The following is a 25903-nucleotide window of genomic DNA, read 5'->3' as shown; positions in this document are numbered from 1 at the left end:
GATAAACAGCGGGCCATGTCGGAATGTAGGCCGACCGTGGCTGTTACATACATCAGACCACGTGATACCATCATACACTTTGAATTACTGCCTGCCTTGAAAACACCAGGCAATATTGGGCCCCTGTATTGTAATGTACCGTACTACTCTTCGCATCTCTGCCTTCCAACGCAACCATCACGACCTAAGACAAGTCACTGCTGGTCACTGTACAGACTGGTCTTCTAGCACAAGACTGAATGTTCCTGGAGGTGAATGGTAGGTAAAGTAGCAGATAAGGCTCTTTTACTGTCATACACCTTGCCGCAACAATATTTATATAATGTCTGGGGAAGATTTGGCAGACCACCAACAATAAGAGAGAGAGAGAGAGAGAGATGTATACTTGGTGAACACAGTAGGCGAGAGGAGGAGTCTTGGTCAGAACCCTACTCCCGCTGTCGACAATGATACCGTTTCCTACTAGAAGAAGACTTTCTCACGATCAGTATCTGGCTGATCTCCCATGCCTATCTCAGCCTTGACTATCCGTATCCCTCTTCCGGAACCGAAACAGCTTTCTGCGCCGAGCCGCCTGTTCATCCTTCTGACTGTGCTGTGAGGTCGCATCTTCGTTACCCTGGTATCCAGTCGCGGAACCGTCACGAACATGCCAATCATCTGTCCCAGGGGCAATGATACCGTGCCCCATTTGTTGTTTCCAAGTCTCGGCGGACAATCTGGCGACTCGTCTTTTATGCCTAGTCATCCGGGACACATAGTTCAGAATGTCATTGATATAAAAGGCAATCGAAATGAAGACGAGGGCGACGGGCACGGTAAAAGCCACTGAGTTGCAGCTCGCATTAGCCTTTGAGGTCTTTGTCTCGAAACGAAGGGATAGCTTTTGAAGGGAAATTACAGACGTACAAAGCTATTTCACAACATACGAGAGGTCAAGGCTGTCCGAGCTCTTAGCTTTGGAAAATTGCACGATGGGCAACGCAAAGAAAGAGGCCATGAATGAGGCGGGGAGCTGTATCCGGTCAGATGCGGTCCTTGCACGGAAAGAGGATCTTAAACCCACAAAGAGAATGGTGACCACGGTAAAGACCGTAATGGTGTTCCCTTGCATTCCGGTAGACTTGGCTTCCCAGAGTGTCGCGTGCCGCTGCCGAAGGTCCATCAGGGCATTTGGCTAAAGGTGATGTTGTTAGACGGCGGTTACATTGTTGCGAAGGCAGGGCTCTCCAAATACCGAATTTACGGTCGCTTCTCCTTCTCTCTGCATGGACTGGACTTTTTCCACATAGCGCTTGACAGGTTCGCGCATGACGTTCCAGGCTGGAGGACGGGGAACGTTTGAAAAGCGGACCATGAGGGCCTCGATGACCTTTAGCTGATCTTCCCAAACTACCCTTATCATCCGGAGTTCGTCAAGAATGTCTTTGATCTCTCGTAGGAGGCCGGACTCGGTGTCTATTTCCATGAGATCCTGCTGGTTGGATATCCTCAACATTTTCACGAAGCGCTCGTAACAGGCAACCTTTCCGTCGGCCTAGATGGTGAAACACGATTAACTGCCCGGGTCATATTGGAAGAGGTAAAGAACTTACTATCCTACTGATAGAATTACTAAACATATCCAGAAACCTGAAGTCGTCTTCCAGACTTTTCATGGGGTCGAAAAATGCCCCAGCGCACTCGTTGATAATGCCCGGGACCAGATGCTGTGGCCCCTCTTCACCTGCTAGGTTCGCGGCGCCTTAGGGGATGGAGTGCAGAATATTTTCCAAAAGATCAGTCATGTCGTACCTGTCTGGATCATCGAAGCTGCATTCGCGTCTTTGTGTAAAGCAAGTAATCAAAATCGCTGGAGAGTGCATTAGCACAGTCAAAACGGTACTGTCCGTCCACTTACGCCCTGAGCACCAGAGCCACAACTGGTCTACCATCATGACGACAGGTTCCTTTCTTCCTTCCTTTCGACCATAACGTGCTACCGCTTGATCTCTGTTGCGCGTAGATGTGTTGTCTAACGGATAGTAGAACGATTGGTCAAGCGTTCTGCGGATATGAAGAGGATGGTTGACATTCTGCCTAGTCGCTTACAAGTCGAAAAGACGTAGATTTCGATCGGACGTGCAGGCACTATCCCTGTAGGTCTGTAGCGTTTATTGGAGCTGTGCCTGTGCGGACACTTTGTCTGCTTCTGAATTTTCCACTGTCGTCAAAAAGTGGCGGAGCTCCTGGCCGAGCGCTACAATTTCGGGATCACTAGAGGAGATTCCTGCAAAAAGTGTTCAGGATATCGTTATTCTCTGCGCATAGCTGCTTCGCGAGGGAAGGAAGTCTGTCTGCCTCTGACTCCAGAAGAAAATTGCACAGACACTACCAAGGCATTACTTCTGGCCTGTACCGCCGTGGCGGGCTGGATTTAACGAACTGCTTGTTTCGTTTACTGCTGTCTTGCGCTGTATTCATGCAGTAGAGTGGGAATTATGATTGGCAGTACGGAGTAGTTTTGGTGGATTTGTTGACATACGCAGTCGGATACACTCACAACCGCTCGCATAGCTAGGCTACGGTCGCTTCTGCTTACTTTGCTTCAGAGGCATTTTATAAGAAGGATTCCTGTAGTTAGGAAGGCCGTCTTTGGGGGTCCTCTCTGTCTTTCCGTTGGGAGGTGGATAGTTTGATTGACTTGATCCTTGACAACAAATACAGTCCCAGCGTTCTCTGCGTATGACGTTGGATGACGGCTCGATGACCTAGAATTGACTATTTCGCCCTGCTGACATGGTGTTGCGCCCTGATCTAACGATGAGCAAAAAAGAAAGAGCAAAAGGAAATGACCAGACTGGGGCTCGATCCCAGGACCTTATCGGTGTTAACGATACGTGATAACCAACTACACCATCCGGCCAATTGATAAAGAACGATCATCGTTAGTGACTACTTCAAGGCTGTAAGAAGCGCCGCCTTCATCCATCCGATCCTTACGATCCCATTCCCCTGACCATGCAGCTACCGAATCATTCAGCAAACCTCCACTGCTCTACGATAATCGCATGGTGGTACCTAATTCCGACCTCTCCATTTCTCGTAAGGGTCAATAGGAAGCAAATTTGGACGCTTCGCCTGATAGATCACCAACTCGTTGCGACACGAGTCATAAGCCAGCGTCGCCTTCTGGCCACTTGTGGGCACCGAAGCAATAATCCACTTCAGTAGAGCTACCAGCCGCTTCAGGTCGGCCTGATGGTTCATCTCCCATTCAGTGAGCTCCGGTCCAATGTTTGTCGGCCGGCACTCCGTGAACAAGCCTTTCTTGTCGTAGTAGCCGCAAACCAACAGCGAGGTCTGGGACACCCACATCTGGGGCAGAACCTTGTCCATCTCCAGTCTCCTTCCAGGGGCCGAGGTCTTGATCTCGAGAATGGAATCCGGCGGAACTACTAGGCCTCTTGCGCAAACCCTCAATGGTGAGTGCCTGGAGATAAGGGTTGGAGAGTCGGAGATTTCCAACGAGACCAGCATCGTGTCCAGCGTCGCGTGCAGATTGTGGCCTCCTCTCTGCTCCACGTAGCTATCAGCCTCGTAGCGGACCACACAGGACAATCCTCCCAAGTCGTAAGACGTGATCCGGTAGTGACTGGTGCTGCCTGGAACACAGCTGGTGGTGGTCGCATTCTCAAACTCCTGACCGTATCCACGGAACGGCGTGCGAGGTATAAGCTCCCTGGTCGACGACTCCTCGCAGCAGAGAAGGACGGTCCTGCCCTGTCGCTCGACGTGGATCGTGACGGTAGCGAGCACCCTCTTGTCAAGATTCGGGTTGATGACCGACAACAGCTTGCGAATATTGCTGCGGTCGGTCACGAGGTCAACGCATCGAATGTCGAAATCCGGCCGCTGGAGGTACAGCGCGCGGAAAAGGGGCTCCATGGGGCTGGCGGGATGGCGCGCCGCGTTCTCTGAAGGACCGTCTGCCGCGGAGTCTCTGGGGACCTTGATTGTATATTGGCCGGGTCGCCAGGGGGGAGTCCAGCGATTGGGACACCCGGGAACGGCGATGGTAGGCTCGGGTGCTTCAATCCAGTTGTAGGATGCCAGGTGCTTGACCTTGTTGATGGTCGCTGCAGCTGGGTTAGTGGGCTTCAGGTCACTTAAGGGCAAGGTGGAAATAATGGTGGACTGCATCGTAGCTGGGCAAGTCTTGCTGGGATTCGGAACGTGGCTGGAATGGAGAACTAACTAGATGTTAGCTGGAATGGTGGCATTTATAGCCAGAGGGAAGTGAGGAAGATGACGATGCTGATGTCCATCCGTCGTGAAAGAGCTTTTTTAAACCTCCTGGATTGAAGCAAAGTGTGATTCATCCCTCCCGCTCAGCTACTCATCTACCGTAGGCACCGTTGTCCCGCTGTTTGCCTATGAGCAAACGGTGGAATCAACATTGCATGCCGCGCGGCTGCGTACATTTGACATAGCAGCTTAGTGTATCTCACCTCGTGCCGTTACAGTGACCTTCAACAGAACCACCGTGTTATACTGCATTATACATTTCTAGCCGCATGATGCGCCCGCATTATTTTTCGCACAGTCATACCAGATCTCAGCATAGGATAATAGGAGGAACTTCCTGTGCCCGTCCTTGCCTGGATAAGGATTCTGTTCCTTCATCGGAGAGCTAAGTCCTGACCCGTGTCATGATATATATAGAAACTGGCATCCACATCCAATGTACATCTCTCACAGTGCTGGCAAAAAAGCATAATATAATATACGATATGTGTTCCTGGAGAAAGCTTATTCTTCATGAGTTCATCGCGATGGGTTCGTCGGGAAGAGAAAAGTATGAGGGATAAACAGCTATCGACCCTGTACAGAGGATGCTTGGTGATATTGCGCTTCAAGTCTGCTAAATAGTGATCAGACAAGACATAGACATCTATTTGGCCTTACCAAGCACATACGACCACAGGGTGTGGAAAACAGGGCTTCCCGTCCGCTCAGCCGTACTTAAGCCACACGCCGGGAGGTTAGTAGTTGGGTGGGTGACCACCAGCGAATCCCTTCTGTTGTATGTTTTTGCGCCTTTTTTTTTTTTTTTACAGACTTTGCCAGTCTGAGTGTCCGGACAGGAGCCGAACATCAATTTCTTCATCCATCAGTTCGAACAATAAGCAGCCAAGGTGCGACTATGCCCTTGCTGAAATGACCTCTACCTAATCGCGATGGAAGCCGGGCGTAAGTCGTACTATGAATCATTTATAAAGTCACGCTGACTTTCTTGTTCCGGGAGTATAGTGCCCCTTTTCCTTGCCACGTTTTCACAATGAGACTGGAAAGTATAAGGTGTATCTCAAAGCATAATGAACCCGCGCGCACCGGACATCCGGGGACCGGGACTGACATGCTGTTATGACCATGGCTCCATGCACGGCTCAGGGACTCAAAGGAGGGACTTTGGGTCTTCCGTACGGGCCGCGCCCTCCTAGTCTACTCCAGGCTTAGGTCAGGGGTAAGTGACAGTGCATTGTCTTTAGCCCTGAGACCCTGAGGTAAGATCTGCACCCGCTCCTCCTTCTCCCCTCTACAGACCCTCAGACCCTCGGACCCTCAGACCCTCAGACCCTCAGCACGAGTATCGCGAACTTTATCGCAGCTGAGTTGTCGACAGAATGGCAGACTTCCTTTGCCGACACGACGACCCGGGTTTCTCCTTCTCACGCCCTCAAACCTCAGACCAGCAACCGTCGGGCCACGTTTGGCGACCCGACGATATGCCACACACACCACTTCTGAGCCACCAGTTCAGAGCCACCAGAGCAACCAGAGGATAGACTCTTCCAATGTGGACGTCACCAGACACCGTTCATCCAGTCCCACACAGCCGCACTGGGCAAGCCAGGACTTACCCACTGGTATATACAGTACAGTACTGCGCTGCGGTCTTATCTTCACTCCTTCTGCATCTTGTATGGGAACATCCAAGTAACAGATGAATCATCAGTTGACCGGTATTTCGAGCCCGAGTTCATCGCCAACTTCGTCACAAGTTCGCCGTGCATGGCCACCTCCCCAACGGCACGACCACCACCCTCCCACGCCTGCACCCCATGGAGGTCCCGCTCCTGGACGAGCCAACCGCGGCATGGGCCCCCGTCGACACGCCCGGACCGCCCCCAAGCGCGACCAGCGCCATCTACAAAATCATCATGCACTGCGGCGGCCAAGATTCTTCCCGCCTCTGCCTCGTCGGCAAAAACATCCATTTCATGAAGGCCCGCCTCCTGGACGGCCTGGTCCCGCTCTCCGAGGCCCAGTGGCAGGAGCAAGACTCGACAACCCCGCCCACCTGGAGCGCGCCTGCGAGCATCTCAGCGCCGTTGCGGCCGTTTTCGAGTACCTGAGCATCGAGCAGGTGAAACTGAATCTCCGGGACCAGTTCAACCTGATCTCCGACGAGTTGGGCGAGGGCGGACGGGTTGGCTGAGTTCCCGGCCATCCTCGATCTCCGCGCTCTGTGGGCGGAATACGTGCCTGCCGTGTATGAGGTTATGACCCGCACCGCGCACGCATGGGTGCTGGCCCACCTGACGAGGTTGAAGCAGCGGATGCTGGATGAGGACTTATTCGACACGGGGGCTGTCGGTCAGACAGACATCGAGGCCCGGGTGGCGAAATTCTACGTGCGGTGGCGCCTCCTCGCGGATATCACGTTTCAAGCGGACGCCGGGTTCTGGATGCCCTTGAATGGGTACAAGGGGTATCGAGTCCCCACCGAGATCGTCGCGGGGTTGCATCATCCGCAAATAAATGAGTTCGCGGAAGTGTACCCAAGGCGGCACAGTGAGGTGCTGACTGCACAGGTGCAGGCGGTGCCCGAGTTGCAGACCTCGTCGACCGGCGAAAATAGTGAAGAGAACAAGATTTCGAGCGCACTTCTCCGCCTCCGGAGATTCATGTCAGCGGTTACGGTGGCGGAAGATCAAGTCCGCTTGGAACTGCGCGGGTCGTTGTCGCCCCCGCTGACGGAGCTGCCTCCGGCGCCGTGGATTGAGAGGGCTCTCCGAGTTTGCACGGAAGCAATGTCCGGTTTACCAGAAGATGCCGAGGCGCAGACCATCGGATTCGCCGTTTACCGCGCGGCGTATCATAATATTTCAGACGAGGAGTGGGAGGTTGTGAAAGCAAAGGTGGAAGAGCAAGTGGCCGCGTGGGGAGTCGGCGAGCCGGGCGCGGAGGAGGAGAAGCCCCTTTTGAAACTCCGGTGGTTCGATTGCAGGGAATTGGGCATCGATCCTAAGGATACCGAGGCCGTTCGAAGGCTCGTCCCACGTCCACTCTTGTCCCTATTCATGCCTCTCAGATCCTAAGGAAAGCCTACTAACCCGGCCCACGGGCATCACGCAGCCACTTTCGTATCCTCCGCACACAACACCCGCTGCTGAACCAATTGAGCTTTCTCATGCTCGACCCCTGGAGCGCTAGCTCCTACATCAGAACAGACCAGGACAGACTCCCCAGAGACTTCCGCCCCCACCTCCTCGCCGTTGACGCAGAGTTCGCGCCGTCACTCATTCCCGAGGCAGTGTCACCTGGCTACACCGGACAGATGCGGATTCTCGGGAACCTGGTCTGGAGTGAACTGTATGCGATGTCGATGATGCAGTCGGCGCAGCTGTGGGACCTGTGGCCGCTGGCGGCGGAGCACCCGCAAAAGGTGTATACGGGGGCTGTGGTCCCCAGTCAAATCCAAGAGTGGCGCGAGCAGAACAGGCTCCCTCGATGGGGGTTTGGGGTTCTTGCTGCATGCCAAATACGCTTTCTTGCAATGGAAAGCAGGTTGTCAGATGAGTACTCAATACACTTCTATCTTGTTTGCTGTATATGAATGTAAGTAGATGTGCTTCAAGCACATACGACCACAGGGTGTGGAAAATAGGGCTTCCCGTCCGCTCAGCCGTACTCAAGCCACACGCCGGGAGGTTAGTAGTTGGGTGGGTGACCACCAGCGAATCCCTTCTGTTGTATGTTTTTCTTTTTTGTCTCTCTAGCTAGAAAGGTTTCCTTGCTGCCTGTTACCACCCTCTTTAATTACCCCTTTCTCAAGTGAGCTCATTTTGTCTGTATGTGCGTAGTACTATACTAGCGGGCTATAGTACCAGACACGGACCGGCGTCAATAGGCCTCAGATGGTGTAATGCCAGAACACCGTCAGCTAGGCTTTGGGTAACAGGAAGGATTTGGGCTGACAAGCGGCTTAATGCAGTGGACGGACGCTCCTGCCATTCGCACTCAGTAATTTCCAAGCCACTAAAGAGAGCTTAGGTATCAGTCTTCGTCATCTTCGTCTCCTGTCTGCATTTCTTCCCATATACATCCCGCTATTATCATCAGCAATCTCCGTTTACCCGAGTCCATGGTATCTCGTTACAATATTCAGAAACAGAAAGTCAGAAGGAAGCAGACAGATAAGAAAAATTATAAACAGAAAATACTGACTAAGCGTACTTCACATCAGCTTGCCTTACTGATTGAATCAGATAGGTTTTGCTCAACATGCAATCAACGTTAAAAGGAGCAGAGAATAAAACACAGCGCTCCCAACCTGACCTTCCTGACGACCCCCCTTTCGCTCAGCAACCAGTACACTCCTCAATAATCTCCTCCATAGCCTCTCTCCAGCTCATTAGCAACGCCTGCACATCCTCCTCACCGTGCAAGGCTTGACTGTACAAGATACTCAAATCCATCACGCCATCCTTTGCAGCGCAGTTGAAGTCCAGCACCGACGGCCGAATGTTCCGGGGGTCGTCCATAGACGTCTCCACCGATGGCAGATTGACCGCGTGGAAAAGCCCACCCGTGTTGCCGGTGTGGTACGCGCCGGCGTAATTGAACATGAGGACTGGAGTATCGGCCGCGCCCGAACTGCTCGAGACGGCAAAGTCTGTGCCCTGAGAGGCCGTGCGGCGCGTCGCCTTGGTGACCGATAGCAGTGCAGGAATAACACTTGTCTTGTCGCGGGTGCGGCTGCGCCCACTGTTGCTGTCGCTGTCACTGTGAGTGTAGCTGCCGTGCGTGCTCTCGCTGTCACTACCACTGTCGGTCGCTCTGCTGGGAGGGATGGTGAAGACTGCGTTGTAGAGATATGTGAACCAGCCCACGGTTCGCGACAGGTCGAGCGCCTCGTTTTGGAGCTCGCGGCCGTGCGATTCGAGCGTCAGCTCGAACCGGCTGATCTGTCGCCAGCGGGAGAGGGCGAGGGCCAGTCCCGCCAGGAGGAGCTCGACCGGCTCGGTGCTGTGCATCTTGTTGGCATCGGTTAGGCAGAGCTGGGTCAGATCTGCCGCTAGACTTGTTTCGACGATGGCAACGGTGGATTGGGTGTTCCGGTGGCGCCGGGAGACAAAGTCGGGGACGATGAGATAGTTCTCATGTTGTGACTCTAGACCCTTGGCAGTATTCAAGGCCCCGGGGAGAGCCGACGCTTGTCTCTCGCGTACCTGCAGAGACCAGCGACGGAACGAATCGCCTTCGGGCAAGATCGATTCTCCAGAGAGAAGTTGTTCGAGGTCGTCGAATATGACCTGCCATGAGACAATATCGATAGCGAGATGGTGGATTATAATGAGACAGTAGGTTGCTGATGGGGTCTCGATCCATGCCAAAGCACAAACGGGTCCCTTGGTGATGTCCAGTGAAGCCTGCGTTTGTGGGATAATCGATTCCATCGCTTCCTCGGAGGGCACGGAGTGACGCGTAACGGCATAATCCCGGGACGATGGATGGATAGGAATATACAGCCTGGGTGGCGCCGAAGTGGAATTGCATCGAATGCGCAGAGAAGGATGAATCCCGGTGATGCCCTGCCACGCTTCCACCGTATCAGTGAAAGTTACCGAGCGAGCCATTTGGAGCAGGTGAGCCTGATTGTTCCAGTTGGGATTGATCTTCTGCTGATCGATGTACCAGTCCATGATCGGAATCGGATGGATGTTACCCCAGCTGGTGAGTTTGGTGTCTGAAACCATGTTCACAGGAGACTTGTACCTAACGTTGCCGGCAAGCTCGGCTACCGTCGGATGGGCGTAGACGTGGTTCACAATCAGGGTGAATCCAGATCGTCTTAGAATTGAGCAAAGACGAATGGCAGAGATGGACGTTCCGCCCATGGCAAAGAAGTTACTGTTCGCAAAGATATCCCGGGCTTTCAAGACCTGACGCATCGCGTCAGCGATCAGGAACTCTTGCTCGGTCTCTAGCGGCAGGTTTGCTCCTTGCTCATGGGCTTCGACACTGTACGACAACAGTTGGGTATCGCTTAGGTCGGCTACAAGAGCAGTGGCCCGCTTTCTGTCCGTCTTGCCGTTTACATTCATTGCCATGAATGAGACGGGAATGCACAAGCTTGGGACAGCGTAGCGGGGGAGGGTGGAGAGGAGCTTGGAGTGAACTTCCGAGACAGTGCTCTGGAAGTCCATAGCATCGAGAGCTTGCATCTCAGCCTGTCTCCCGGCGGACCCTCGTCCACTGGGTTCGAATAGGAGTGCCAGATGGCTTGTGTTGCCGCGATCGACAACCATAGCAAGTGCATTATGCATCGCAGGATGTGAGAGAGCAGTGTTGGAAATCTCCTCGAGCTCGATGCGTTGGCCATGGATTTTGGTCTGAGTATCCATGCGGCCCAGGTAGGTAATAGATTGATTATGATTTCTGATAGCATAGTCGCCTAGCACTTGTCAGCTCAATGCAAACTGGATTTCAGAGGGGATACATACCGGTTAGATAAACACGTCCCAACTGAGGGTGATCCACGAATGCACGGTTTTCTTCCGGGCGATTGAGATATCCACGAGAAAGCTGAACTCCTCCGATGGCCAACTGTCCGATTGTTCCAACCGGACACAACCCGAGCTCTTCATTGACAATAAACGCCGTGTTTCCCGCAGTCGGTAAGCCGATATTGTTGGGCTCCAAGTCGCGACGCACACGCGACACCAGGCTGTAAATACAGGTCTCGGTGGGTCCGAAAGCATTGAAGACGGTGACTCGGTCGGCCCAGACATCACGGACCTTGGTGGTCATTGATTCACCACCACTGGACAGAACCTTCAAGGTCGGAGCTTCCTCGGGAGTGAGAAGGCTCATCATCGTCGGTGATGCCAAGATATGGGTGATTTGCATCCGAGAAAAGATGGAGTTGAGGTTGGAAAGGAGGAACTCTTTACCACCCAGGCACAGAGTGGCACCGGTTGTCAAGGATGCGAAGACATCCATGATCGAGATGTCGAAAGTCCATGGAACAAATTGCAAGAACCGACTGTCCCGCCCACACTCATACAAGGCCCGAAAGGCCAGAATCGCGTTGAGCAGAGGGAAATGCTCTACTTGAACCCCCTTGGGCTTACCGGTAGATCCGCTGGTATATAAAATGTAGGCAAGATCGCTTGGTTGGAGGTGGTCAGCGACAACAGCAGGCGCTTCGGTAGTGGGCACTGCTGAGGGGAGATTGTACAGAGGAACCCAATGGGCGGTGGCCTTGTGTAGCTCCTGCAAGACCGTGTTATGTTCGCTTTCCAGGGTCTGTGCCGTCAAGATCACCTGGGGCTGACAGTCTTCCACGATCGTGACGAGTCGAGCGACAGGAAGGCTCACTTCAAGAGGTACCCATGCCATTCCGCAATTGAGGACAGCCAGAATTGAGGCAATGCGATCAATCCCGGCATCCATGAAGATACCGACCTTGTTGTCGACTCCCTGTCTGAAAGAGATCAATCCACCGGAAATGTGCTCGACCTTGTTCCAAAGCTCCCGGTATGTCACTGTTTCTTTACCCTCGAAATCGCAGGCGATCTGATCGGGAAATTGTGCAGCTTGATCACGCACCAGCAGGTGAACAAATTTGGGAGCGGCTCGCTTTCGATCGACCGCGTCAATCGTTCGCTGTTGAATCTCCACAAGTTCTTTCTCTCCCGGCGTGAGAATTTCCAAGTGACCAATCCGAATATCATCGGCGCACTGGCTCACTGCATGAAGCAGGCTCTCAAAATGCTCGCACAGTATATCGACTGATTTTCCCTGGATCCTACTCATGTCGTACTCCACATTAAGACTGACATTCCAAAGCTCATTCTGCTCATCAAGGGTCACAGAGAAGGTCACGGGGAACTTAGACTGTCCGGAAGTCTCACTGTCTGTCTCGCGAAGCAGGTTGTGTGCGTCGATGAACCCGTCAAAGACATCCTTAGAGGTCTCATGGTAGACAAACATCAGAGGCAAATCATGTGTGCCAATCTTGGCAGCGTCGAGTATTTGGTCGTAAGGAAGATATGACTTTTGCAACACCTGGAATAAATTGCGAGACATCGACTTGAGGAATGGTCCAAGTAGGCAAGCCCCCGACAATTGCGCACGCACCGGAACGGTGTTGATGAAGCACCCATACATGTCGGTGGGAATTTGGTCGGCTCGTTGCGAGGCAGGGATTGTGACTGTGGCATCGGCTAGGTTCCAGACACGTTGCAGCAGGATCATGTATAGAGAGAGAAAGGCAGAGAAGTTGGTGAGCCCCTGCTTGCGGATCCAACTGAGGCTCTCTTGGGGCAAGGTAAAGTCGTAGTGGCACATGGCACGCTGCGGCTGGCCCGATCCGACATGGAAGGGCGGAATGTTCACCGGAGTGAGATTCGACAGATACTCCTGCCAGAAGCGTTTTGACTCGGCTTGCGTATCTGGGTTCTGGAGGAGCTTCTGTTCTTGCTCCGCAAAGTCAGCATACTGCGGTCTTCCCTTGGTGGTTACCACAGGTGTTGCGTCATTGTGACCTGCTCGTCGAGCAACCTCATGCACAAGTTGTCGCATGGACTGCTCATCGATGATGATGTGGTGGAAATTGAGAAACAGAAAGCCAGAATCTCCCTGGAGCAGGAAGAGAATGACACGGCCCAGTGGCCCCTCTTCCAAATCAAACACGGTTGCAGCATCCTTGATACACATATCCCGCATAAAGTGCATTGCATCATTCCCGTCCAAGGAGGCAAGATCACATCGCCGGAACTCTACTTGAGAGGTAGTATGCAGTTTCTGTCGCAATGCGTCGCCGTCAGAGATAAACGTGGTTCGGAAAATGGCATGATCATCTAGAATAGACACGATGGCCGATTCAACTGCGTCTGGGAGTAGGCCGTCAAGCTTATAAAATGAGGGCACATTGTACGTGGCATCCGCCAGAAGGGCCTGGGCACAGTAAAACCGGGTCTGAATCGAGCTGGCGGGCACAAGGGCTGTAGATCCACGATCGAACCTGGACAGAGCTGGCAATTCCAGGCGTAACGGTGATTGCTGGTTCATATCGGGGACCTCTATCCCAGCAGCTAATCCTTCTAGAGTTGGGACTTCAGCAACATGGCGGAGGGTCAAACGACACTGGGGGAGGTGTTTGCGAATTTCCGACAGGAACCTCATCACCAAGAACGAGTCCATACCGAGTTCGAAGACATTCCGCTCCATTCCCACTGCGCGCAATCCAAGGGTGCGGCAGCAGGAGTCGTGGAGTACGTGTTCCACCGGTGTAACGGGGGGCTTGCCTGACTCGTCCTCCGGAGTCTCCGGGTGGGTGATGAGGGATCGCAGAAGTCTGTGGTCTGCCTTACCACTTTGCCGGAGGGGAACCTTATTGACCTGGATCCAGATGGATGGGATCATGGCAGATGACGCCTTGGCCTTCATAGACTCTCGGAGAGCCTTGAGCTTGACGTGCTCATTGGGATTGAGGGTTTCAGCGATGAGCTCCGTGACCGGCCGTTCAGGTTCATCCGCCCAAACAACAAATGCGACCAGCTTCTCCTTATCCTTCATAACTAAAGCGCGGCGCACAAAGTCACTTTCCTCGATCATCGAGTTGATGCCGCTCAACTCCAGCCGTTGACCGCGGATTTTGACTTGGTCATCTCCACGACCACAGTGAATAATGTGACCCTCGGAGTCGTAGTAGGCCACGTCGCCGGAGTTCCAGAGTCGACCATATTTAGGATGATTGATGAAGACACGGGCCGTGAGTTCCGGTTTGTTGAGATAGGCCTTGAATAACTGGGAACCACCAAGCCAAATGGTGCCAATGGCGTGTCGGGGGCAGAGCTTGCCGAAGGCGTCGAAGACAAAGGCCACCACCGAAGCAAACGGGTGTCCAATGGACCGGATATTGCTTGTCGGAGTCACGGGTCCGAAATAGCTAAAAGACTGGTCAGCAATCTGAGGGTCAGGAGGAGCGATTCCACTTACGATCCTACGGTATTTTCGGCCGGGCCACAGGCATTGATCAGCTGAGTCGACGACTTGGTCCAGTCCGCGCGCACCTTTTCATTCTGCGGCTCACCAGCAGTAACCAGAACGCGAAAGGAGCCAACAAAGGGTTCAAGTAGCGAGATAACAGTTGGTGTGAGGTCTGCAGCGGTGGGACGGAGAGCGCGGAAGACGTTGTGCAGATCAGACAGAAGCAGCTGCCTGGGAGCCGTACACAGCGTTCCCCCCTCGACAAAGGTGTGGAAAAGATCCTCCATGCTGGCATCAAACACTGGGCTTGCAAACTGAAAGGTACGATCTGCAGCCGTACCCTGGAACAAACAGGCAGCAGCCTCGCGGAAATAAGTCACGGCGGAAGAATGAGGAATCATGACACCCTTGGGAGCCCCAGTCGTGCCCGACGTCCACAGAATGTAAGAGATCGTGTCCGGAGTGGCTCCACAAGCAATGGGGGACGTCCCTTCGACAGAGAAGTCAACTGAATGAATCTGCAGAGTTGGACAGAGCAGATCTTCAGGGGTTTCTATGTCGGCAATCACCACCTTGGCTGAACATTCGGTGACGATGCCCGTCACCCTGTCGGCTGGCCATGTTCCATCCTGAGCCATTGGGGTAAAGGTTGCACCGGTCTTCAACACCGCCAACACTGAGATCACGTAGATAGTTCCCTGGTCCACGAAAATGGGGACAATATCACCTACATGAACGCCGTACTCTGCTTGCAGAAGCCTTGCGAGAGTGGCAGCCTGTTAATGTTAGCAGAAATAGCTGGGAATCACGATAGGAAACTTTTACCTTGGCATCCAGCTCCTGATATGTTGTCAGGATATGTTGCTCACCGTCCCAATGATCGACAGCAATGGAATCAGGCTGTCTGGCAGCAGTCTCCTCAAAAAGCTCGTGGAGCAAGACATCGCGACACGGTGGTTTGACGGTAGGAAAGTTGGCAAATGCCTCCATCATATCCCGCTGCTCAGGGGTGCAGAGGTCAATGTCCTTCAAAGGAGTGTCGCGGAGTGAAAATGCGCATTGTAATAGCTGGGCATAGCCAATCGCAATCTCCTGCATGTAAGAGGGCTCGAACTTGGAGCCATCATACTGGAGATCCAGCACAGTACCATCCTTAGTGCTGGTAAGAGTCATTTGCAAATCAAATGCCACCGGACGTGAATTGAAAGTCTCCCTAGTGATGTCCACAACATTGTTGGTAGCAACGGAAGCACCTTGCTCTTGGGCAACAAAGATGACCGAGTGCTCGCTGACCGTGGTCTTGAGCTGAGCGAGGACATCTTCGAATGGAACAACGACTGTATCCATTGCAAAGTTGACGGATGCAGCCGTCTGTTCGAGGAACTGTCGCAACGTTTTCGCGCCCTCACGGACCGAGCGCACGAGCGCTGTATTTACCATGTTGCCAAAGACGTCACCACTTGATGCCAATGCTCCACGCATCGATACCGGAATGAGGACTCCCAGCTCTTGCGTCGAAGTGTACCTGCACCCGAAGTTAGCAGCTATAGACCTATCACTGATTTGAAGCATACCGATGGAGAAGGAGCTGGAAGAGGCCCAGTGAAGCAGAAAACCACGAGATGCCATCTCTCGCGCAAGTCAGTTTGAATTGTTCAAACTCAGACGATGGCACAAAGTTAACGATATTAGCAGACCCTCGAGCAGCAGCCTCAGCAGGCGGGGCGGGCCAATTCGTGGTGTCGAAAGGCGGGATATCATCCAGATGTTTTAGCAGATCTGCCATGGATTTGTCGTAGAGCGGACTGCCAGGACCGTACTGCGACGCTAGACCGGCGTACTGGACAGTTGATCCAAATGTGAGTGCTGACGGCCGGTTGACATAGACATCCAGAATAGTCTCTAGCATCTGCTGTGTTGTCCATTCGTCCACCAGGATGTGGTGGATATTGTAAAAAATTGCGATGTTCTCCGCGCCACGATCAAATACGACGAACAGGGCCATGGGGCCATTCTCCAGGTCCCAGCATCGCTGTGCATACTGTCGACTCGTCTTTTTAATTTCTGTGAGATCCTCCATTGCAACAAGCTCCACGGGAACCGTTGACTTGGACTTAAGCGCCTGTTCAAGGCTGTTCTTGTCACTGTTCCACGTGAACGTCAGCCGGAAGGCATCGATGTGGTGGACGACATGGCGTATGGCCTCAGCCATTCGAGAGGCAGAGACACCTTTCAGAGTCAGCAGACTGCAGACGTTGTAGGTTTCATCCTGCAGTCGTTGCTGGGCCAGCCACATCCGACGCTGGGTCGAGAGTGCCTCGACCTGATCATCATGATGCAGAGGTGCACTTTTGGACAAGGCGGGGATTGGTGATGCGGAGTCTAGTCGAGCTGCCAGACGTCGGGCGTTTCCAGCCGAGTTGAGTTCGGAGAATGATAACTCTCGAGAAAAGTGATGCGATACGATGGCACGAAGCTCCATTAAGGGCAGAGAACTGAGACCGATTGATGCAAACGATGCTTCTGCATCAATCACTTGAGTGCCAAGCAGATCACTGATTATCTTCAGAATATAGGCCTCAGCTCTCGTCTGCGCTTCCTGCTCGCTGGAACAGCCGGCCGTAGATACATCTTGCATCTTAGACTCCACCAATTGAGCCAGCTGTCTCCGATCAACCTTGCTGCTGGTGTTCAGAGGCACCATGCCACGGAGGAAGTGGGTCGGAACAAGCTGGGCTGGCAATCTTGCCTCGCAGAACAATCTCCAGATGGTATCACTCAATTCTGTCTCTGCCGGCTCCTTTTGCTGAACGACTGCGATCAATTGATTCCGCCAAACGGCTACCCCAGCGCTCAATACACCTGGCGCAGTGATTAGGACATTTTCCACTTCCTGGACTTCGATTCTCTGCCCAGAGATCTTCACTTGACTATCCTTTCGCCCGATTAGGCGGATGTTCATGTCGGGAGTATACACTGCCAGGTCACCTGTGCGGTAAAGTGAGAGGTTTTGGTCCAGCCCGGGCATCGTCGTCAACGCTTGCGCGGTAAGATCAGGCTCTCCGATATATCCGTCGAACAGTTGCTTGCCCGCGATGCAGATTTCACCGACCTGCCCGACCCGAGGAACAAGCCCATGTTGATCCAGGAGCAACACGAAGTTACCAGGAATGATTTGTCGAATGGTAGAAGTGCCGTCATGGTCGACAACCTGGGTAGCGGACACCTGCACTGCGGACTCAGTGGGACCGTAGCCGTCGAAAAGTCGTAGTCGAGCAGCCCATGTTTCGCGGAGGCTGGTGGAAAGCTTCTCACCCCCCGACACAAGTGTCTGGATTGTGGTGCAGCGGTCGGGGTCAAGGAATCGCATCACGCTGGGGGTCAGGTGAAGAGATGTGATCGAGAATCGGGCCACGACCTCATTCAGATCCGATCTCAAGTCATCCTCAGACGCAAAACACAGTGTAGCGCCGGTGGACAAGCATCCATAAATGTCGATCACAGAAGCATCAAAGATGTAGTTCGCAAACAGCAACATTCGAGTCCCGGCTCCGGTGTTGTATATACGGGTGGTCTCTCGAACAGCATTAGATACAGCCCGGTGGGACAGAATGCAGCCTTTAGGCTCTCCGGTCGTTCCGGAGGTGAATAGAACATAACATCTATCATTGGGACTCACCCCGGGTAGGGCAGGATTGTCTGTGGATGCTGCACCATTCTCTGTGAGTGTCTCAATGAAGGCTACCTTCAGACCCATCGCCTGGATGTGCTGGACCGTTTCAGGAGAGAGAATGTCTCGCTCCAGCACGATTATCCGTCCTTGGACTTTCGATATCAGTCCCTGCAAACGGAGCAAGGGTGCCTTGGGGTCCAATGGGCAATATGCGGCACCGACCTTCAGGACACCCAGCATAGCAACGATCATGTCGGGACATCTAGAGAAGACAATTGGCACCACATCGCCTGGACAGACATTCTCGCGGATAAGATTGAATGCAACCTTCTCCGACCTCTCGTCTAGCTCACGGAAGGAAAGAGATTCCGTCAAAGAGCGAAGGGCGATATTCTCTCCATGCTGAACGACACTCTTTTTGAAGAGACCATTCAATGTATCTTCTGTCGCATTCTGCCGAAGATATCTTCTGTGGGCATCATACGAAGCCTTCACTTGTTCAAACTCGCCATAGTCTGTCGCCATGCCCAATCTCTCAATTTTCTGCTCGCCATCAGGTAACTGAATGACTTCAGAAAGCAGGGAGGCAAACTGGGACAGCCAAGACTCAGCCTCTTCAACATGCAGGAGATTATCGCTCCATTTGAATACAATCTGTGTGCCTTGCAAGGTATGCTCAACAATGACCATGAACGGGAACTCGGAGAATTCACGGCCGTCGATTTCCGACAACGTAAGACTCTCATCGAATTGCTGCTCGTGGTTGGTATCAAAGTTCTCGTAAACAAGCACTGTATCAAATGGACTTTTTGATCCCTGGGCCTTGGCAAATATCTGGGAGAGAGCGACATGCTCGTGGGGAATGGCGGAAGCAAAGTCTTGGGCCAAATGCTGGAGCAGCGAAGACATCGTTGCATGTTGGTCAAGGTGAACACGGACGGGAAGAGTGTTGATGAACAGGCCGACCATCTCATCGATGCCCTCCACGGCAGCGTTTCGGCCGCTGGTAGTGATTCCGAAAGCAAGGTCGGATCGACCGGTCACCCGGGCAAGGAAGATCGCAGTCACGGCCTCGAGGACAGTGGCACTGGTGACCCTGTGCGCTTTGGCGCAATCAGAAATCTGCTCCGGTGTAATACTGACAATCAGCCTCTTGGTCTTCATGGCCGATCTACCTGAGTCTTGGAGGCTTTGTAGTGCATGTGGGCGAACTTCAAACGATTCGAAACCATCAAGATAGGATTTCCAGTAATCCAAAGAAGATCCTGGATCGCGTGCCAGGTCCAGGGCTAGAAATCGAGCCGGGGAGGGACGAGCGGATAGGCTACCCATGCCATAGGCCTCCGATAGATCCTTCCACATGATTCCCAGGGACCATCCATCATTGATCGCGTGATGGATAGTGAGGACCAAGTGATGGGTCTCTGGGGAAGATTGGAAAACAGTCACGCGATGGAAAAGATCTCCAAATGTGAAGCCTCGGTGGCGATCAGCTTCCAACCACTCTTCAAATTGGCTCCCCGAGGGGAGATCTAGGACATGAGGATGGAAGTTGGTGTAGTCTGTCAAAGCCTTCACGACCAGGGCAAAGTACTCAACCGTATCAGCGCGGTACACAGGGATAAAGGTGGTTCGCAGACTGGGGTGGGCCTCCTGTAATAATCGCCAGGCATTGCGCAGTCTTTGGAAGTCCAAAATCCCGGTCAGGGTCAGCATCACCTGGACAACGTAGCGACCATTCTGGGAGCTAGATTGCAAGAGCATGGCTTTCTGAATCTCGCGGATGGGCCAGACACCCTCCATGTGGGTCTCTTGCCAGGTGGTATTTGCTATCGCCTGTTGAATGTCTCGCTTCAGATCCTCCGACTCATCTCGAGATGCCAGAAGCCTGTAACCCGCGAAATTATCCTGTGAGACAGTAGCCTTTGATTCGGGCTCTGTGCTTTGTTGCTGCACGGCCTCGAGGGCTGCGAGCAATGCTGACAGCGAGCTAGTCCGGTAGAGCTGGCCAACAGTACATCCTTGGATTCCTCTAGCCCTGGCGCGAGAACAAAAGCGAATGGCGGAGATACTATCTCCACCCGAGTGGAAGAATGATTCTTGAAGAGAGACTTGATTGTCGGCAAGGCCCAACGTCTGCTGCCAAGCACTGCGAAGTGCCTTTCCAATGGCATGAGAGTCAAATGCCTCCAGTGCCGCCTCCCAGACATTATCTTCAGGGTCTGGACGGGCTTTGAGAGTCGCGTATGGTCGGACAGTGTCGAGGTCAGAAGCGGCGGTCTCCTCGAACCATCTCTGTAGCAGCTTTCGATCGACCTTACCCGTGTTGCCTTGGGGGATCCACGAAATCGGAATCCAATATCTCGGAATCATCACGTCATGCAGTCGGTTCTCAAGTTGGAAGCGGAGGTCCAGGAGGAAAGGGGTGGTATCGGGGGAAATCTCCAGTGCCCAGTGTGTGGATTTCGATTCCGGCGCCCAGGAAGGATGATGCACAAACGCCACAAGCGTCTTATCAGGCTGACCAGCAATCACAGCAATGCACTTGCCTCCAGGAGGCAAGACTGCATCGCCAGTGGCTTCGACATCGCTTAGATCGAACCGGATACCATGAAGCTTTACTTGATCGTCCTCGCGACCGATGAGATGCACGTTTCCATCCTCATCATAGTATGCCAAGTCACCGCTGTTGTAGATTCGCCCCACGCGAGAGTCCTGGGAGAATTTGGAGTTTGCCGATTGAGGCGCCAGGTACCCTGTGCTCAGTTGCCCTAGTTTACCATCCATATATGAGCCGATGTGCAAATACCCAACAGCCCCAGGCAGGACAGGGTTTTTGTTTGCGTCGAGAATCATGGAGCGCACTGGCGGAGTCATTCGGCCAATATTGCGCATCATGCCCTCGGGATCATCGCTGGACTTGAAACGATGGATGAATCCAATGATGGTACATTCCGCAGGACAGTATATGTTATACACATCAACCTTGTCCATCCACATCTTCGTCACTTCCCTCACCGGAGGCTCTCCGCCGAGGGATAGAGACTGGAGAGAAGGCAATGCGAAAGGTCCAGTAAGCGTGGCAACCACACTCGGGGTAGCTTCCATATGGGTGACTGCCAATGCCCGTAAGGTTACCTCAAGATCGGTCACAAAGCTCTCGGATGGCGCAAGGCAGAGAGTTCCCCCGGAGAGAAGAGGGCTGAGCATACTCGAGATGCTGACATCGAAAACAACATTGCTCAAGAGTGGCATTCTTGTGCCCGGTCCATGGTGAAAATAGTCAATCAGACTCATCAAGCAAGCTGCTGCGGAGCTATGCGGAATCGAGAAGCACTTGGGATTACCGGTCGATCCGGAGGTAAAGCAAAGCCACGCCCCTGAGGAGACTGGAACTGATGACTGAATGGTCTTCGCCGACTCGTTTGCCCAGCTCGTTTCCTCAAACCGCACAATCGCGGTATGAGCGGGCCTTGGGATCTGATTGACCGCCGAGTAACTCCCGGCGTCAGTGATAATGAGAGATGCCTTGCTTACAGACACTTTGCTCTCGTTCAGGATACTTTTGTGAGTTGGATCGATCATAAGAAACGTAGCCCCTGATAGCAGGACCGCGAGGACGCTGATTACCAATTTTGGGGACTTATCCATGGCAATGACTACAACCTGATCAGAAATGCCGTGAGTTCTTGTAATAAATCGAGAGAGCATAGCTGAACGAGCATATAGCTGCTCATAAGTGAGCTTCTCCCCGGTCAAGTCTTCAACCGCCAGGTGCCCGGGATATCTCTCCACGACCTCATGGAACAGGTCCACTAATGTGAGCCCAGTACTCTCAATCCAGGCACGGGAGATTTGCTCGGGCACTCTGGAAGCCACAGCCCAACTATCGAGTGTTCGTGCATCCTGCGGTGAGATCTGATTCATCTGTATCAGGGGTGCCTCAAGGCCAGATTGAACGACATCTTGGAGTAACGATGCAAAGCCACGACCAAGGGTCTGGACGAAGGATGCACGGAAGGCATCAAATCGGTGTTGTAGGATAACACGAGGGGGGCTGTAATTTGGATCGATGTGAACAATAAGAGGGAAATCAGCCCCCTTGCTTGGGAGTTGGATGTAATCCGCCGATTCCAGGAATGAACCAGCATCAGAGGCCTTTCCAGGGTTTGCTCGGAGATCATGAAGCACGAACATCACATTTAGCTGGAGGCTGGAACGACCGGTCGGTCTCTTTGCTGCTAGATTGGTGACGACCTCTTCGTAAGGTACAGAGTGTGAGATACAGGAGAGGAATGTCTCTTGTGTGCGGGCCAAAAGAGTCCTGAAAGTGTCTGTCGGTGCAACCGTGGATGGAATTAGAACAGTGTTCAGACAGAAACCCACAACGTCGATGAATTTAGCGCTGACGCCGCGCTCCGTCGCTGGAACCGCCAACAGAAATTCGTTCTTTCGACTGACGCGCGCCATAAGGAGTTGAAACAAGGCAAGCCAGCCCACGAACGCGGTGGATCCAGCACAAATTTGTTCCTGAAAACTCCGGAAGATGTCAGAGTCGAGATCCTGCATGATCAACTGGCTCTTGTCACGTTCTTCGACCGACAAGGAAGGGACATGGGGAGGCAAGGGACCGAGGTCTTCAGGGCGCAGTGAAGCCATTTCATCGCCAATTCGTTCATCCCACCAGTGGAGGTGATTGTTGTATTCTTGCTGTAGCAAAATGGAGCGCTGCCACTCAGCAAACTCGCTGTATTGCACTGCTGGAGAAGAATGTGGATCCAAGCAATGCTCGGATTGATAGAAATCCTCAATCTCTCTCGTGAGAATATGAAATGACCATTCATCCATCGCGATATGGTGGATGTTGAAGTGGACAATCCACTGCTGGGACCCCAGTTCGTAGACTGTGACTCTCAGGGCTGATTCTTGGCTCAGGTCAAACAGAACTTCCGCGTCCGTTGCGATGCAGTCCATAGAGCTCTCGAACACGGAATTGTTGTGTCGCACGCTGATTATCTCCAACTCCTTGAGGCTCACCACTGTCCACTGTGGTGGAAGATCAGCGACCGGCCACACTCTTTGCCTCACAAGGGGCAATGCATTGGGGCCCGCTTCCTTGCCATCAGAATCAACATCATGATATGTCGAATGAAGAACGTCATGCCTGGCATAGACTTGAAAGACAGCCCGGCGCAAACGCTCCACGTCCAGGTCCATGGAGGGAAGACGAAGGACAAAATTGCAGTTGTATGCGCTATTAGCAAGCAATTTGTCGGCTGCGAATATCCGGTCCTGAGATGGAGATGTGATCGCCTCATCATTCTGAAGAAGCATGCCTCCCTTTGGAAGTTGAGGGGAAGGAGCTGCCGTCCTCGTTTCTGTCTGCTCATCGACCATTCTCGCAACTTGCTTTACAGTCGGGCTTTGAAGGAAGTTGTGTAGAGAAAGAGACACAGCGAACTCGAGGTAGATGTGCTTCAACACAGCCATAGCATCAAGTGAAGAAAGCCCCATAGAGAGTAAATTGCTCCGAGCAGACCGAACAGGGCGGTTCAACTGCTCACTGATTATGTTGGCTATGGTCTGCTCTGTGGCAGTTATCCCGGCCGTGGCATCTAGCTCCAGGATTCCACTGGCTGACTGTAGATGAGACTCGAGCAAAAGGTCGAGACGCTTCTGATCAATTTTTTCACTCGCATTCAGGGGAATTGCACTTACCGGGATGATCTCGGGAACCATGTACGAAGGCAGTGTGGCACGACAAACTGCCGAGAGACGGTCGATAAATTCCTGGCCATCAGTGAGCAGCTCACAAGGATCGGACGGATAGCAGAAAGCAGATGATTCTGTAATGAAGGAATGCAGTCGAATCTGGCCCCCTGGATCCTTTCTCCACCTTGTGACTGCTTTGGCAGCGATGGTACTCAACGCATGGTCAATCTCCTGCAACTCGACGCGCTGTCCATTTATTTTGACCTATGCACAACAGTTGTTAGCCACTTCTCGTTCCCAGAAACCATTTCTCCTCTGTCCTACCTGACTATCAATTCTGCCCAAAAGTTTTAGATATCCATTTTCGGTCACTATCCCGACATCTCCTGTGCCAAACAGATCGGAAAGACCAGGGCCCTGCGCACGGAATTTTGATCGCGTCATGATCTCATCCCCAAGGTATCCCAGGAAGATGGTCTTTCCGGTACAAAATATCTCACCAGACTCCCCTGGACCGGCAGGTTGCCCATCCTCTCGTAGAGCAATGATATTTGAGAATGGAGTAGCCTTGCCGATGATGCTCGCCGAATCACCCGGTAGCAGCCGCGAGCCGACTATGGAGGAAGCTTCACAGGGCCCTAATGTGATAGGTATGTTAGCATCGCGATCTCTCTGCTCTCACGCGTCATACCCACCATAAAGATTAAGGAGAACGGCGGAAGAGGCCCACGTGTCGATGATCTCCTGAGTGATCGCTTCTCCACTCGACAGCATGTATCGAATCCCGGGAACCTCCTCAGGGCGCAGCATTGACAACATGCTTGGAGTGAGATGGATCATATTCGCTTCCATCCGATTGATCCAGAACGCTAACTGGGAAAGAAGCTTATCTTTAGTGACCAAGCACAAAGTCGCGGCATTGAAAAGACCACAAAATATGTCCAGCATATGCACGTCGAACGCTGGGCCGGCAAATTGGAGGATTCGAGAATGGGGGGTGATGTCCTGCTGGCAGGTCAAGTAGCGAATGGGCTCGATAATATTGCGGTTCGAGAGCTTCACGCCTTTGGGCTCACCCGTACTTCCCGATGTGAAAAGAATAATCGCCAGATCGTCTGGCTCCCGGGTAGCAATAGGTTGGCTACTCGTTTCCACGGCATGCCCCTCGTCATCGGTGAGACATTGCTCGACATTGAAGTATGTCCCATCAATAAGTTGGGGGTCGGAATAGCGTTGGAGAAAGTCTTGATTCGCCAAGATGACAGGCTTTTGCAGGCGCTTCAACAAGCCATCCAGTCTGCTTTGAGGGATGGTTGGGTCCAAGGGCACGTAAACGGCTCCAAGCCATTGAACTGTGGCGATGCTGACAATTTGCGCAATCGAACGAGGTAAGCACACCACGACTGGGGTTCCAGGAGGTGCTTGAGAGCGAAGCCTCCGGGCAAGTCTCTGCACCTTGCCACGTAATTGCTCGTAGGTGATTTGTTCTTCGTGCTCCCAGTCAATGGCTACACCGCCCAAATTTGACTCAACGGCAGCGGAAAGAATGGACGCCACCGTCTCCTCTGACTCTAGAATTGGTGGTTGAGGGAACATGGTCAGGTTGGTATTGTGTTGATAATATGGTCAAGTAGGTGATATAGAGAAAGAAAGGGAGACAAGCCAACTGACTCGGAGGGAGGATGTGACTCTGAGGATACAGAAGAGAGAGATGTCTAACGATCAGGAGGTCTTTCAAACCCTGAAGGTCTCCAGTTCTTCATATACTGTCTCAAGCCCTAGGCTAATCTACAAAGAACAACGAGATGGTATCGTCCAGAGCATTCGCCACGCCGGTCCCGGACAGGAACGTCTGGTCATCGTCCATGATTGCCAATTCTGAAGAGTCATATCTTTCAGCACAAGACTTATCATCAATTATCGTCTTGTATACTCAACACTAGCGACAACCTCGGCCTCGGAGTTTGCAGGGGGTCGAGTATTGGGGAAGGGCGGGTCCAGCATGGGGCCAAACTATGGCTTCAAGCCTACAGAATCCTTCGATATCTGGTTGCAAGACTAGTGGGGGTCGTGCTTCATCCTAAACGAGACCATTCCTATCTCCCACTTCCCCTCATTACCAGACGGAGCTGGTGGTATTCATTCCGATACCGCGGAGCGTGGTACGATCATTTCGTGCTCGAAGCAGGGACCTATATCCTCTGCGCCGTCTCCAGGTTGCCCAAACTTTTCATTCCTCTCCCACTGCCGGAC

The 25903-nt window shown here is 52.8% G+C and overlaps 4 protein-coding genes and 1 non-coding gene across 5 annotated transcripts; 1 reads left to right on the top strand and 4 right to left on the bottom strand.

Moving 5' to 3' along the window:
• Positions 1 to 913: 913 nt before the first annotated feature.
• BO86DRAFT_394608 (uncharacterized protein) lies at positions 914 to 1934 on the bottom strand (the record flags this gene model as incomplete). Its single annotated transcript, XM_025673226.1, has 6 exons — positions 914 to 1015; positions 1067 to 1177; positions 1238 to 1537; positions 1596 to 1744; positions 1795 to 1824; positions 1901 to 1934. 6 exons carry the CDS (start codon positions 1932 to 1934, stop codon positions 914 to 916), a joined length of 726 nt encoding a protein of 241 aa, XP_025532707.1.
• Positions 1935 to 2831: 897 nt separating this feature from the next.
• On the bottom strand, positions 2832 to 2905 carry BO86DRAFT_t12. The gene has a single exon. It is a non-coding gene; the product is annotated as a tRNA-Val (tRNA).
• A 155-nt stretch (positions 2906 to 3060) lies between these two features.
• Positions 3061 to 4182, bottom strand: BO86DRAFT_301656 (uncharacterized protein; the record flags this gene model as incomplete). The annotated part of the gene is made up of 1 exon (XM_025667502.1): positions 3061 to 4182. One exon carries the CDS (start codon positions 4180 to 4182, stop codon positions 3061 to 3063), a length of 1122 nt encoding a protein of 373 aa, XP_025532706.1.
• A 1922-nt stretch (positions 4183 to 6104) lies between these two features.
• On the top strand, positions 6105 to 8293 carry BO86DRAFT_394606 (uncharacterized protein; the record flags this gene model as incomplete). The annotated part of the gene is made up of 4 exons (XM_025673225.1): positions 6105 to 6382; positions 6455 to 7336; positions 7402 to 7789; positions 8261 to 8293. 4 exons carry the CDS (start codon positions 6105 to 6107, stop codon positions 8291 to 8293), a joined length of 1581 nt encoding a protein of 526 aa, XP_025532705.1.
• Positions 8294 to 8627: 334 nt separating this feature from the next.
• On the bottom strand, positions 8628 to 25246 carry BO86DRAFT_394605 (acetyl-CoA synthetase-like protein; the record flags this gene model as incomplete). The annotated part of the gene is made up of 7 exons (XM_025673224.1): positions 8628 to 10723; positions 10773 to 14224; positions 14275 to 15041; positions 15091 to 15790; positions 15840 to 23914; positions 23975 to 24288; positions 24346 to 25246. The coding sequence occupies 7 exons, from the start codon at positions 25244 to 25246 to the stop codon at positions 8628 to 8630; spliced, it is 16305 nt and encodes a 5434-aa protein (XP_025532704.1).
• Between the last annotated feature and the right edge of the window lie 657 nt (positions 25247 to 25903).

The sequence above is a fragment of the Aspergillus japonicus genome (assembly GCF_003184785.1).
Source record: "Aspergillus japonicus CBS 114.51 unplaced genomic scaffold BO86scaffold_2, whole genome shotgun sequence".
Taxonomy (NCBI): Eukaryota; Fungi; Ascomycota; class Eurotiomycetes; order Eurotiales; family Aspergillaceae; genus Aspergillus; species Aspergillus japonicus.
This window is presented reverse-complemented; position numbering and strand designations above follow the sequence as displayed.